The sequence below is a fragment of the Zeus faber genome (genome assembly GCF_960531495.2).
Source record: "Zeus faber genome assembly, chromosome: 10".
NCBI classification, from domain to species: Eukaryota; Metazoa; Chordata; class Actinopteri; order Zeiformes; family Zeidae; genus Zeus; species Zeus faber.
Window position 1 is genome coordinate 26,098,426 of NC_137199.1, and position 13,072 is coordinate 26,111,497.

The 13,072-nt window shown below is 45.7% G+C and overlaps 1 protein-coding gene across 1 annotated transcript in view; it reads right to left on the reverse strand.

Annotated features, from left to right (window-relative positions):
- Positions 1–13,072, reverse strand: part of diaph2 (diaphanous-related formin 2) — a 436,878-nt gene that overhangs the window by 54,770 nt on the left and 369,036 nt on the right. Inside the window, exon 27 of the mRNA XM_080007732.1 lies at positions 6,500–6,635. Within this exon, the coding sequence (XP_079863858.1) occupies positions 6,500–6,635 (136 nt within the window). The remainder of the gene's footprint in view (positions 1–6,499; positions 6,636–13,072) is intronic.

The window sequence follows — 13,072 nt, forward strand, 5'->3', positions numbered from 1 at the left end:
TGCCTCTCAAGGTAACGATGGAGAAGTCACGGCGCCGAATCTGACGCGGCGCGCGGGGGGGGGGGGGCGGTCGAGTCACTTTTCCCTCCAGTCGGATACGTTAAATAAACGTAGAAAAATAGAAACGCCATAGTTTCCTCGACGGCCCCGTGTGACCAGTTCCACCAGAAGTGACGGGGAAGTGGCTGAATGCAGATTCTGGGGGCACAAACTCCACCGCGCGCACACCCACACACGCGCACGCACATGCACGCAGGCAGGCACCCATGCACACGCAGGCAGGCACCCGCGCACGTTTTTAACATTCCATCAGGGTGTGTCCTTGCCTGTCACAGTCTTTATCAAACATGAAGGTCAGCGTTAGCTCCCGTATTTCACCAGCTAATGCTATGGAATGGAATAGTCACAATCCTCTGTCGGAGCCATTTTCCTTTTTATCCCCCCCCCCCCGCTCCCCCGTCTCTCTGCAGTACATCACTCCCGGCCTTCTCTCCTCCTCTCGGCGATATTGTTCCCCCGAAAGTTAAAGACCCTGCCTTTTTCTTTTTGACGTATACATGGCTGTCAACCCTCCGTTTTTCCCCCAGGATTCTCCCGCATTGAACCCTTCTCCTCCCGCCGTCCTGCTTTTACCCGGAAATGATCCGCGTTATTCACTTTTCGGAAAAATAATATAAAATAAAAATAAAATAAAAAATAAAAAGTACCGGTCTCCACTAGGGATGGGCGGATCCAGGGCTGGTGCTTCCTACAGGCGACATAGGCGGCTGCCTCGGGCCATCCCAAGGGGGCGCCATCCTGAGGGGATGGGCCATCCCGAGGGGGGCGCGCAGAGGGCGGGGGCCATCAGGGCGCAAATTGCGCCCGCAGTCTCCCGTGGCTTGTTCCTCCAAATAAAAGGAATGAAACCACTGTGTCCAGAAATTCGGTTACGGCTTTTGATTTTTTCAGTTCCCTTATTTTTAAATCCCAATGTTGACAGTTATGGACATGTAGCAGGAGCCGGTTCGAAACCCAGAGACGCCGTCACCGACCAACTTCAGTCTGAGAATTAGGATTGTTATTCTGGCAAGTGCATTTTCATATAGAAGGAAGGCGTCATGATGAGGATTGGTTCCTTTCTCCGAAATTTGCATTAATCAAAAAAAAAACTGTCCGAAAAAATATATAAATAATATGACTCCATTGATTTAAAACATATAAATGTAAATATAGCACAATAAAAAGGGCAAAATATACAGGAATAGCCAAAAATATACATCCAGAATATGCAATGTGTGATTCTATGCACGAGATAAATTATTGGTATAGGAATAAGTGGTATGAATTAATCTGCCTCCATCCTTGACAGCCTTCGTTCTCTCGCCCGCCACCAGCCAATCAAACGGGTGGGTGGGGAAAAACATCTCAGTCCCTTTTAGTGTGACATGCTAATAGGGGCGCAGCGGAATGTGCCCAATCTGCATTTAAGAACAGCTGCCACTCTCCATTAGCTCGACCGGCGCGTATGCATATGAATATGAATAAAGGGAACCTAACCTGCGAGAAGCCCGGCTGAACGTGCTCTTCTCCTATTCAAAAAAAAAACACAACCAAAAAAAAAAAACACCCCAAAAAACCCAGAGAACATTTGGCAATGTTTAGCTTCATGGACATTGCCAAATGTCCTTTTCTTGATTATCTCTTAGGTAAATTTTATCGATTAGTTAAATTTTTTCTTTTCTTTTTTTCTTTTTAGATCATTTATTGTTGATATTTATTTATTTAAAAGTTAGACCTTTTGTAGATATTTTAGTATTTATGTATTCATAAAAAGCATGTTTGTGTTTTTTTTCTCCCCTTTCGCTTCATCGCAGTAAACTTACCGAAGGTGAACAAAGAGCGTGTATGACTAGAAGCTCGAGGCAAACTCTTGTCGTACGCCGGCTGCTTTTTGCAGACAAGTAATGGAGACACGGAGACCTCTGCCATTGCGAAAATAAAAACTAAATAAAACAAAAATAAGATTAATAAGAAACCCCCATAAAAAAAAACAACAAAAAAAACAACAACACCCGAGTTAAGGAAGATCTGGCAACCTGCCAACTTCATGCAGGAAACGCATCAACTTTCCAAGTTGTAAATCGTACTTTTATATCATCGGATCTCATACTTTTTTTTAAATCTACAAAACGTCTGCGGTTGCAAGGCGGTGATTATGTCGTATTCTATCCAAGTGTCTCCGAGCTGTTATGACTGATTGGGTTCTGATTCACAACCTTATAAATGATCCCTCGCAGGCAAAGGTGAATTAACGACAAAATAAAAAAAACGCATCTGTCTAGCCTCTTTCTGCGTATGATCACTAACCTATTGATTTTTGCCAAACATTCTGGCTTCTCAGATCTTATCCATCTGTTAAAAAAAAACAAAAAAACTAATATGAAATAAATGGCAAAAGAAAGACATGTCTTGGTTTTACATGGATCCCATAGGTGAGATAAGATAAAATAAGATAAGATAGATAGTACTTTACCAATATTGGAACTTTTGGGTCTTTATTGGGCCCTTATTAGAGGACGACAACAGAAAGTAGTATTAAAAAAAAATACTAAAATGGCTCTAAAACCATTTTGTCCTTTGTATTTAATTTGATAAATTGATAGTATTATTTAATAATTGATGAATATAACTTCAAATTTCAAGGTATATTTTTGCCCATTACTTATTCTAGAGTACAGTGAAGAGAGTCTGCATCTCGCATACCGACTGTAGTATGTGCAGTACCGGGTTGAGCCACCAGGACACCCTTTATCAATTTATTTCAGAAGTACCACAAAGAAGAACATTATTAATGTGTTTAATAAAATATTTTTGGACATATTGAGGTAGAGACCCGGATTCAAACCAGGTTGCTACAAGAGGTTTTGCCTACATGGTGCAGTACCTGGTTGAGCCCCTTATCATTTTAACTTTTCCAGTACCACAACTATTAGTACAATGACTACATTATACTATTCAGACATTACCACAAAAAAGTTGGCGCTGAATCAGTTTAAGAAAAGTTTCACGGCACATTTTGGTTCTACCTGCTCTAAAAACATGTTTTTTTTTCCTTGTTTATTTACTTCCTGTGTGTCTGATGTCAGCTCGCATGGGCCTCAAAGGGGCCAATGTGCTCTCTGGCTCTTTCCAACGCTGAGTGGATCGGACTGGGGGTCCGGGCGATTTGACTCGCGGGGTCCCGACACTCGCCCCGGACGGGGGCTGCGGCCCCGGCGACGCCTGGCGAGCCGGGGGGGCAGGGGCGGGGCTTGGGGAAAAGTCGAACCTTTCCACTGCCACGCTGGGTGACTCTTAACACACCGGGCTCGGTGGCCACCGCATTATTTCATGTGTCACAATAATAAATATCCCCCACTGTGATGAACTATCTGCCCACATCAGAGACAGAGAGATTTGTTTTTTTCTTTTTTTGAGGAGAGTTTTTTTTCCCGCAGAGTTCGACAACGTCATTTTCCGGCAAAGTTTAAAAGCAATTTGGCGAATGTTGAACATCTGGCCGATCCACGAGAAAAAAAAAAGAAAAAAAAGAAAATCCACTTAGAGGAAATTAAAACAAATGGGGGAAGCGGTTAATTGTTTCATAAGCAATTCCCCACAATAGTATTTCTAATACTTTTCCCAAGGAAAAAACAGATTTACACACACACACACACACACGCACACAGACACACACGCGCGCGCACACACGCACACACGCACACAGCATAACGTCATCCTGGTTAAAGCTAAATGAATTAAACCCTTATTAAATATGCATTTCATTGTTAATCATTTGCATGCGACGAGGATTAGGTCTCAATTTGTGAAATGACTTAAAATCTATCCCTCTACAAAAATAGCCTCTTCAAGTTGCATTAATCACAATGGAACGATCCGTCAGAAGCCTCTCCAACCGACGGGGGGGGGGGAGGACATTTCCACGTACGTAATTCCAACAATATAATTCCCATATGTTTACTCCGTCTGCCGCTGCTGAGGACAGGAAGCCCCCCCCACCCCCCACTGAATTGAGGTCAACATTATAATCAATAAATATGCTTTGCCGTTTAAGTTTGAGTCCTGGATTAGAATTAGAATAATGGAGGAAGCCACGACAACACGGCGGCATCCAACCACGAGGATCTGTCAGCGTTTCCAGCTGGCTCGCCCGCGCAAAAAAAACAACAAAAAAAAAAATAAATACACGCAAACGGTTAAATACCCTTCATATATTGTCAGGGCAGAAACACGGCGGAGCGACGGCGCGCACACGCCTCACTCTCACCGATATTCGGCGAAAAACACAGTTGATGCCGACGCTGAAATATTGATGCGAGAGGTCTCCTCAAATAACTAACTCCTCAAACAGCTCAAGTACATATGGAATTTTTCAACAGTGCTGTCAATGCTCCCTGTTGGGGCTGAGCGAGGGAAGCCGGGGTTCTCGCACAAGACTGTCAATCGGGGCGGAAGAGGAGCGAGGGCGGGCACAGAGGGGGGAAATAAAAGAAAAAAGAAGAGATGACCAGAAAGCAAAGGGAAGAAGAGAAAGGGCTCAGAACACACACACAACAACAAAAAAAAAAAGAAAAAGAAAAAAGAAGGTAGAAAAAAATAAAATAAAATACGATAGAAGAAAAAAAAAAAAAAGAAAAGATATCAGCCCGGGCAACCAAAGGGCTCAGACGGCGGCAAAGGAAAAAGAAAAGAAACGAAAAAATGATAAAACAACCGGGTCGATCAAGTTAAAAATGTATATTTTAGGTGGGGGGGGGGGAATCACTCTCAAGGTCACCGTGAGACGGTCCAGTGGCGTGGTGGAATCCCTGCCGCTGTCTGGGCCTATGTGACCCTCATCTTTTATTCAGGCCGGGCTTATTATGGCATTCAGAAAAGCCAGACCAAAATCTGCTCTGGCAGAAATATTTAATATGATAGCTACTTTTCTAGCCCTCTCCGTCTGGTTAGCCAGGGAGAAAGGAGTCGGGAGGAGACGCAGCCGCCTCGGGCCTCATCCCAGCTGGATTATTAAAAAGTCAAAAGCAAGGCTTTTAAAGGGGATCGCTGTTGCAACAAAGAGGTAAAAGAAAAAGAGGGGGAAAAAAAAACAAAAAAAAAACGTGCACGCATCGATTATCTTGAAGAATTTGTGTCTTGTCACATTTCCCAGGGTAATGCGGCGCCGCGGAGGGCTCCGTGCCTGGCGCTGACATTTGGAAGCTAGCGAGCTGTGGAAATCCCGTCTTGTTTGTGGAGGAAAAAAAAAAGACCAAAAAGAGACCAGGCCGCACCGCAGCACACCGGCCGCTCCGCAAGCCCCCCCCGCGACGCGCCCTCCAAACCCCTCAACGTCACCGGCGGGAAGTGGACGTACCCACGAGTCCAGCTCCAGCAGTGATTCGTCACGTCCGGAATGACTGCGGTTCGCGCTGATCGATTCTGGCTTGATGGAAACTATTAAAAACAGTAAACGGAAGAAAAAAAAACAAACAAACAAAAAAAACAAAAAACCCCACCCCGCTCAACCACCGTCGCCGTAGAAAAAAACAAAAAACAAAGATGACTCCGGTGAGGAGTTGGACGGCGTGTCGATTTCCCTGGCCCCGCGACCCAAAAAAAGGTGAAGGGAAGCCTTGGAGCGACGGCGAGACAGAACCTGCGTCAGAGGGAGCGGAGCAGCCCCCCACGACCGGAGCAGGCGTCCCACAAGGCGGCGCCTCGGGCCCCCTGTCCTTCCCCTCCTGAGCACCGTCGCACCCTTTTGCCGTCGGGCCGGCGAGCAGATGGGCCGTCGCTGCACCGATCCCCCCCCCCCTCCAGTGACGAACGCACCTCCTCCCCTCTACGCCCCGCCAGGCCGCCCGCCAGGTCGCCCGCGCGGCCGAGACGCGGCGATCCGCATCCGAGGAGCGGGTGGAGGACAGAGCCCCTCGGTGCGGCGCTTGTGATATACCTTCCCCCTCTCTGGCGCCCATCGCTTACCACTATTCGAAAGTCCCACCGAACCGCGGCTAATCTATGCGATTATGGTCGCCGGGAGGATGCTTTTGTTTCACGGGGAGGGAGGGAGGTAGGGCGGCAAAAAAGAAAGAAACAAAACAAGAGAACGAGAACGACAGACTGGAAGGCTGAAAGCAGCATAATCTTCCTGTTGTTTTCCAGAGAGCGCTGCATCGGCCATGGGAGTAAGTGCAGGAATCCTTCGCAGCCGAAAAAAGATTAATTTTCACTCCGTCTCCCTCCCTCCCTCCCCCCTCCCTCTTTCTAACTCTCCCACCCCCCTCTGCCCCCCCCCCTCGCTCACAGACTTCCTTTTTGTGCAGAGTTCAAATAACTGTAAAGTACAATTCCATGAATCCCCCTCCTCCTTCCCTTCTTTCCACCTTCCTTCCTCTTCTCCCTCACCCCCTGCCACCGCGGGGATGGTGGGAGTGTGTGTGTGTGGGGTGGGGTTGAGGGAGGAGAAGTGGCGTACCTTTGTTCATGTCAATCAGCTGCTTCTTCTTCTGCTGTCGCTCCTGCTTCTCGCGCTCGGCTTTCTCCTTCGCCAGCTTGGCTCTCTTGATCTTCTCCTCCATCTCCCTCTTCTTGTGGTTTTCCTTCACTGCTTCCTGAAGAGGGGGGACGTGCACAGACGCGCGCGCACACGGCACACGCACACACACACACACACACACACACACACACACACACACACACACACACACACACACACAAAATACACAGAGAATCAGAATTCTAGCTGCTGCTGGTGCAACTCTTTTTCGGCGGCGTCTTCAGAGGCCCGGGCTGCGTTTCGGGTGGAGGAGCCAACCATCAGCACATTTTTTATTCACAGGCAGAGTTTGATTGTTGGAGCTGAGCTGGTGGAATAAACAATATACTGTATCACCCCGCCTTTTACTAAGTACTCGCTCAAATGCATGTTTTTTTTTTTTTTTTTTTTCCCAGTCTCTTTTCCAGAACATTCAGCGATACGATTTAAAGCTTTGAACCCTCTGATTAACCCATTGAAAGATGAAACTCACATTAATTACTCATCACTAGTCACAATTTTTTTTCTTGTGTAGAATGTGATGTTTACTGTATGAGATATGGAACTCTACTGTGCATTGGAAATGGGCGATAGGATCAGAATCAGGTATCGGCCAAGTACGCTTACACATACGAGGAAGTTGTCTCCGGTTTTCAGTGGTACGTACAGAACGAACGTTAAAAAACAATGTAAAATAATGTTTAAAGTCAATTTCCATAATACTATTTAGAAAAAAAATAAAAATAGAGATATTTACACTGTGTGCAGCGGCTGAGCAGCATATGTAAGCAAGGCAAAGCAAATTTATTTGTATAGCACATTTCAACTACAAAGCTATTCAAAGTGCTTTACATAAAACATAAAAAGCATTCAGACAAAGTGCAAAGAAACACATTATTAAACGACAGAGTAGAGTCCTGTACATAGAATGCATAAAAGTTATAGTGCAGTATGAAGAGAAACCTTGTTTTACTTTTTGTTAACAATTATTTTGCCTATTCCTCGAAGAGCCTTTTACCTTGTCAAGGTGATATCCTAGCCCTGGAGAACCGGTCTGGAGATCTTTTCTTTGTTAACAACTACTTTGACTTTTCCCAGAAGCATCAAGACAACGTTTAAAAGAAACACATTGTGATGGTGAACTGCGAATATTAGGTTTAGTGAAAGGCAGCGGCGAACGGGAAAAGTCTTCAGCCTTCATTTAAAAGAGGTGAGAGCTGCAGTTTGCTCCAGATATGTGGTGCATAAAAACCCAACGCTGCTTCATCATGTTTAGCTTTGACTCTGGGGAGAGAGCAGATCTGTCCCAGACGCCCTGAGAGGTCTGGATGGTTCATAACGAAGCAGAAGATCACAAATGTATTTTGGCCCTCAACCATTGTGTGCTTTATCAACCAACAGTAGTATTTTAAAAATAAATTCTTTGACGGACAGGAAGCCAGTGTAAAGATCTGAGAACTGCAGTGATATGATCTACTTTCTTGGTCTTAGTGAGGACTCGAGCAGCAGCGTTCTGAATCGACTGCAGCTGTCTGATGGATCTTTTAGGGAGACCTGTACAGACACCGTTACAGTCGTCTAGTCTACTAAACATGAATGCATGGACAAGTTTTTCCAAATTCTGCATAGACATAAGTCCTTTAACCCTTGCTATGTTCTTGAGGTGATGGTCGGCTGACTTTGTAAGGAGGTAGAATGCGACAAGGTGGATAAACGTTGAATTATTGAAGTTGTAGAGCGTGTGAATGAATGAATGCACGGGTACCGTATGAGCAGGGTGTGTTAAAGGGTTAAAATCAAAAACACAAACCAGATTAACGAAATAACTCGGGACATTCATCCAATCTGTTTTCTGGTGGCTATGTGATGGTGGGAAGTAGTAATTGGACTCCTCCTTTGACAAAAAATGTAGAGCAGCGGCCAAACTAGGAGGGAGCGGGCGTCTCTAAGGATGAAGAGAGAGGGATAGAGATGGAGGGAGAGAGAAAGACATCACCCCTCGCTCTCCCCTGCCGACTGAAATGTCAGGGAAGTTCCTGGTGGAAAACCGGAGAAAATGCACGTTCAGGAGAGAGGGAGGAGGAGGAGGAGGAGAAGGAGGAGAGAGGAACAGGAGGAATAGAGAAGAGGAGGTGGAGAAGAGAGGAGGATGAGGAGAGAGGAACAGGAGGAAGAGAGAAGAGGAGGTGGAGAAGAGAGGAGGATGAGGAGAGAGGGGAATGGGGAGGAGGAGGAGGAGGTGGAGACGAGATGAGGATGATGACAGAGGAGAATGAGGAGGAGGAGGCAGAGGAAGGGAGAGGAGGAGGTGGAGAAGAGGGGAGGTTGAGGCGATAGGAGAGAAGAGAATGGGGAGGAAGGGGAGGAAGGGGAGGGGGTAGAGTAGGAGGTGGGGGAGAGAGGAGCAGAAGGAGGACGAGGACGAGCAGAGATGAGAAGGAGGAAGAGGAGAGTGGAGAAGGAGAAGAGAGCAGGAGGAACAGGAGGAGGAGGATGACGAGGAGTCGGAGGAGAGCGGTGGAGGAGCAGGAGTGAAAGGGAGGAGGAGGCTGGAGGGACAGGAGTTGGATGAGAGGAAGAAGAGGAGGAGAAGGAGAGAGATGAGGAAGAGGAGGTGAGAAAGAAGGGGAGAAGGCGACAAGAGAAACAGCAATATGGAGGAGAAGAGGAGGAGGTGGAGGAGCAGCAGCATGACCTTTAGTGCTGTCTAAAGGTTCCCTCACCTCAGGCCTGTGGTGCAGCCCTTGACAGGCGGCGTCTCACTCCTTTCTTTCTTTTTTCTCGGTGCAGATCCGTGCACGTGTGTGTGTGTGTGTGTGTGTGTGTGTATGCATCCACGTGGTGCCTGTGTTTTCCATGTGAATGTCACTGCTTGCTTTATGTTGCAAGTGTTTCTGCAAGAGTATTTTTATATTATAATAACTCAGACGGGAGACACTAACAACAGTAATTACATTGATCCGCTGGTCCATAGATATGCTTGAATTATTGTATACGTAAGTATTTATCTTCCATAAATACTTCCATAAATACCATAAATATTCCAGATATATTTATGTCTATATTTATACCCACAGCAACCGCGCTGTCACTTAACCATCATTTGTATATTATTTTAATATTCTGTATATTTTGGGATATTTGTATGGATGTATGTTAGTTTATTTGTTTGTCATTTTTATTGTCTTTTGGGCTGTAAAACAACGACAACGTCTTTGTATCTGAAGATGTCGTTTGCCAAATTCTGACCGTGATTATTTTATGTTGCAAGTGTTTCCAGCCTGGCTGTGAATGTGAACGTGTGTGTGTGTGTGTGTGTGTGTGTGTTTAGCCATGCTCTGATATAATAAGTGGCGACAGTATGCTCTCCTGTCTAAATGCCCCCGTGGTCCTGACGCGTGTACGTGCGTGTGCGCGTGCATGCGTGTGCGTGGGTGCGTGTGTCATGTCGTTAAGACAGGGGGATTACAGGAATCGTGGGGTAGGGGCTCGACGAGCGTTGGACGTCCAAGGACGCCTGCCCCTCGTTGTCACCGCCGCCTCCGTCCTTGTCACCCGGTGGAAAAAAACGGAGGGAGCGAGAGAAACGTGAGGGACAAAGATGAAGAGAGACGCAGAGATCAAGAGAGGGTGATGGAGGGAGACAGCAATAAATATAGAGGAGTGAAAAATACATGGCAGGGAGGAAAAAATATGGCGGGGGAGAGAGAGAGCGAGAGAGAGCGAGCAAGGGAAAGAGAGAATGTGTCTGCAATGCGTGACTGAGTGTAAGAAATTTGTTATTATTATTTTTTGTGATTTTTACTACATTAGTATTTTAATATTGTATTTTATTATTTTCCTTGTCAGTATTTTCCATTTTATTATAATTGTATTGTCTTGTTATGAATCTTTGTACCAGGGGTTGGATAGATATCAACCCCTCTTTTATTTCCACATCAAGGTCACACTGCTGCAGCACCAGCTATTGACCGTGCCGCGTTTCCACTCTGCTTAATGATGGAGCTGATGCATTGTCTACGGCCCTAAATCCCATAATAAAGCTGTTAACTAATGCTCTTCACACACGCAGGCACGCACGCACGCACGCACGCACGCACGCACGTTCAAATGCACTGATCTCATCGATTCCTGGTACGATTCAACTGATTCCAGAAAATAACATCACGACCGCTGCACAATATCTTAGAGCGTAACTCTGGAAAGATAAATTATGCATGTTCCGAAAATAAATAAATAAACAAACAAACAAACAAACAAATAAATAAATAAATAAAAAATCCTGCAGGCGAAACTTATTTACTTTAAACAAACTAGCGATTCTGACTGTAAACACGATTACGTAACTTAATTATCTCACCCTGATCAAACAAACGCCACCGCTAATGCTAATTACCACGGCAACAAGATCTGTTTTCTCTCCCCGCTCTCCTTATTTCATTACCGCCGCTTTTTGACGCCACTTATTTCGCCGTCGGCGATCTGATTACATCTGGGCTCATTTTGTTTTGGCGGCGCGAGGTGTCGTAGGAGGGAAAACAATTCGCTGGCGAATGGGACTTCCAAAATAATGTGCAGTGGAGAGAGGGGGAGCGGATTGTGACCTCATCCAAAAGGCCAGTGGTGTGGAAAAATATCCATGCACCCTCATGCGCGTCTCCTGCGCTAAGCCGCAGGTGGTCTCGACTAAAAGGCGGTGGCGACTGGTGGTGACCGTGAACGCCCTCCTAAATAAAACAAAAAATTGTAGTTTCTCAAGTCACCACCTTTGACTTCTCGCTAAAATGTTAAATTAAAACACACGACAATGAAAAAGACGAAGGGTAGAACATAGACGACACCTTGTTCTCTGGAGAAGATTGGGAACCAAATGACACACAAAGGCTTTATGGGAAGATGGTTGGGAGTGGAAACAGTTCCGCGTGACCACCAGGAGGTGGTAACGTGGTGGTAAAGCACAAAATATTGAGATGAACAAACCGAAATATATATAACTCCAAAAAATAGCTGTAAAGAAACGCACAGCAACAGGGGCACAGGTGTTGTAGCCTCAAGGTTGAAGGGTCCGAGTACGTGTCCTTGGTGGACACTGCAGCGTAGTGGCCCTTGAGGAAAAGTTAACTGCAGTCACGGAAGAAAAAGCACAGCTCATGTATTTCCCTGCATTTTGACCCCTATGGTGAAGGAAAGAGCAAATGTATGGTTTCTCAAGATACAAATAGTCCTACCAGATCAATAAGTAGTGTACGTGATTGTAAACAAGTGTCTTCTAACAGCTTGTGCAGCACTGAAGCCAAACTAGTACTGAGGGCTTTTATTTTGATATAAAACTTGGTTTTCAAAACGGAACACCGCGTGGCCCGAGGGTCCCATCTACCTTCCACGGCCAGGAAGCCTTTTTTCCTTATTTCCCATCCTTCAATAATTCATCAACCGTGTTCACCGTTCTTCCTTGACCCTGCACCAAACAACACCCACCCTCCCTCCCTCCCTCCCTCCCTCCCTTCTGTGCAGCCCGACGAGGGCGGCCATGAGTGTTTTAGAGCGCTCGGTTGCCCCGGCGATCTCCCCAAAAGCAGAGAGAAAGAGTCTCATTTGAATGTTGGGAGTGCAACAGGGACTGGAGCTGGAAGGCGTCACATTGTGTTTACTAGCCATCTGCTACCCCCGGTGCAAGCATGTGAAGGGGCAATGGCTTCAGCAAGTTCTAGGATCATGGATGGAGAGGCTGCACGGCGCCTTCCACGGCGATAACTTAATGATAATGACTGGAATAACTTGGCATCCATAGTTATCCATGCCTGTATAATTGTATACATTTTTGTTCATCCTGTTTATGAATATCTACACATATATATATATATATATACACACCCACACACCCACAATCAATACTACAGTAGCAACCATACTGCCCCTTTGTCCCTGCTAATAGGCTTTTAATTTGATGAATCCTGTGCATAGAACCACATTTTGAACGTTCTACACATTTTTCTATATTTGTTTCAGTTTTTTATTTAGCTATATTTTATATATTTGGCTATTCTGGCATATTTGTATGTATATTTTCCAGACTTTTTCATGCAAATCGTCTGCACAGCAACACATCAACCCTCGCCAAGACAGACTCCCTGTATATGAAAACGTAATTGGCCGAATAAACGGATTCAGATTTTGATTCATTTAATTTAAGGGACCAAATCATGAACGTAAACACGCCGATGCTACAGCGGCGGGAGCGGCCATGTTCTGTGAACAACGATTCGACAACACCCCTCGTGATGTCGCACGCCGCATCATCGTGTCTTTGCCACGGAAATACAAATGCAAATAAAGAGATTGAACTTTTAAATGGAGACGTTGACATTCTCACACGCATGCGCGCACACACACACACACACACACACACACACACACACACACACACACACACACACACACACACACACACACACACACACACACACACACACACACACGCGCTCCCCAATCAAGGCTGTGATCTGCTCGATG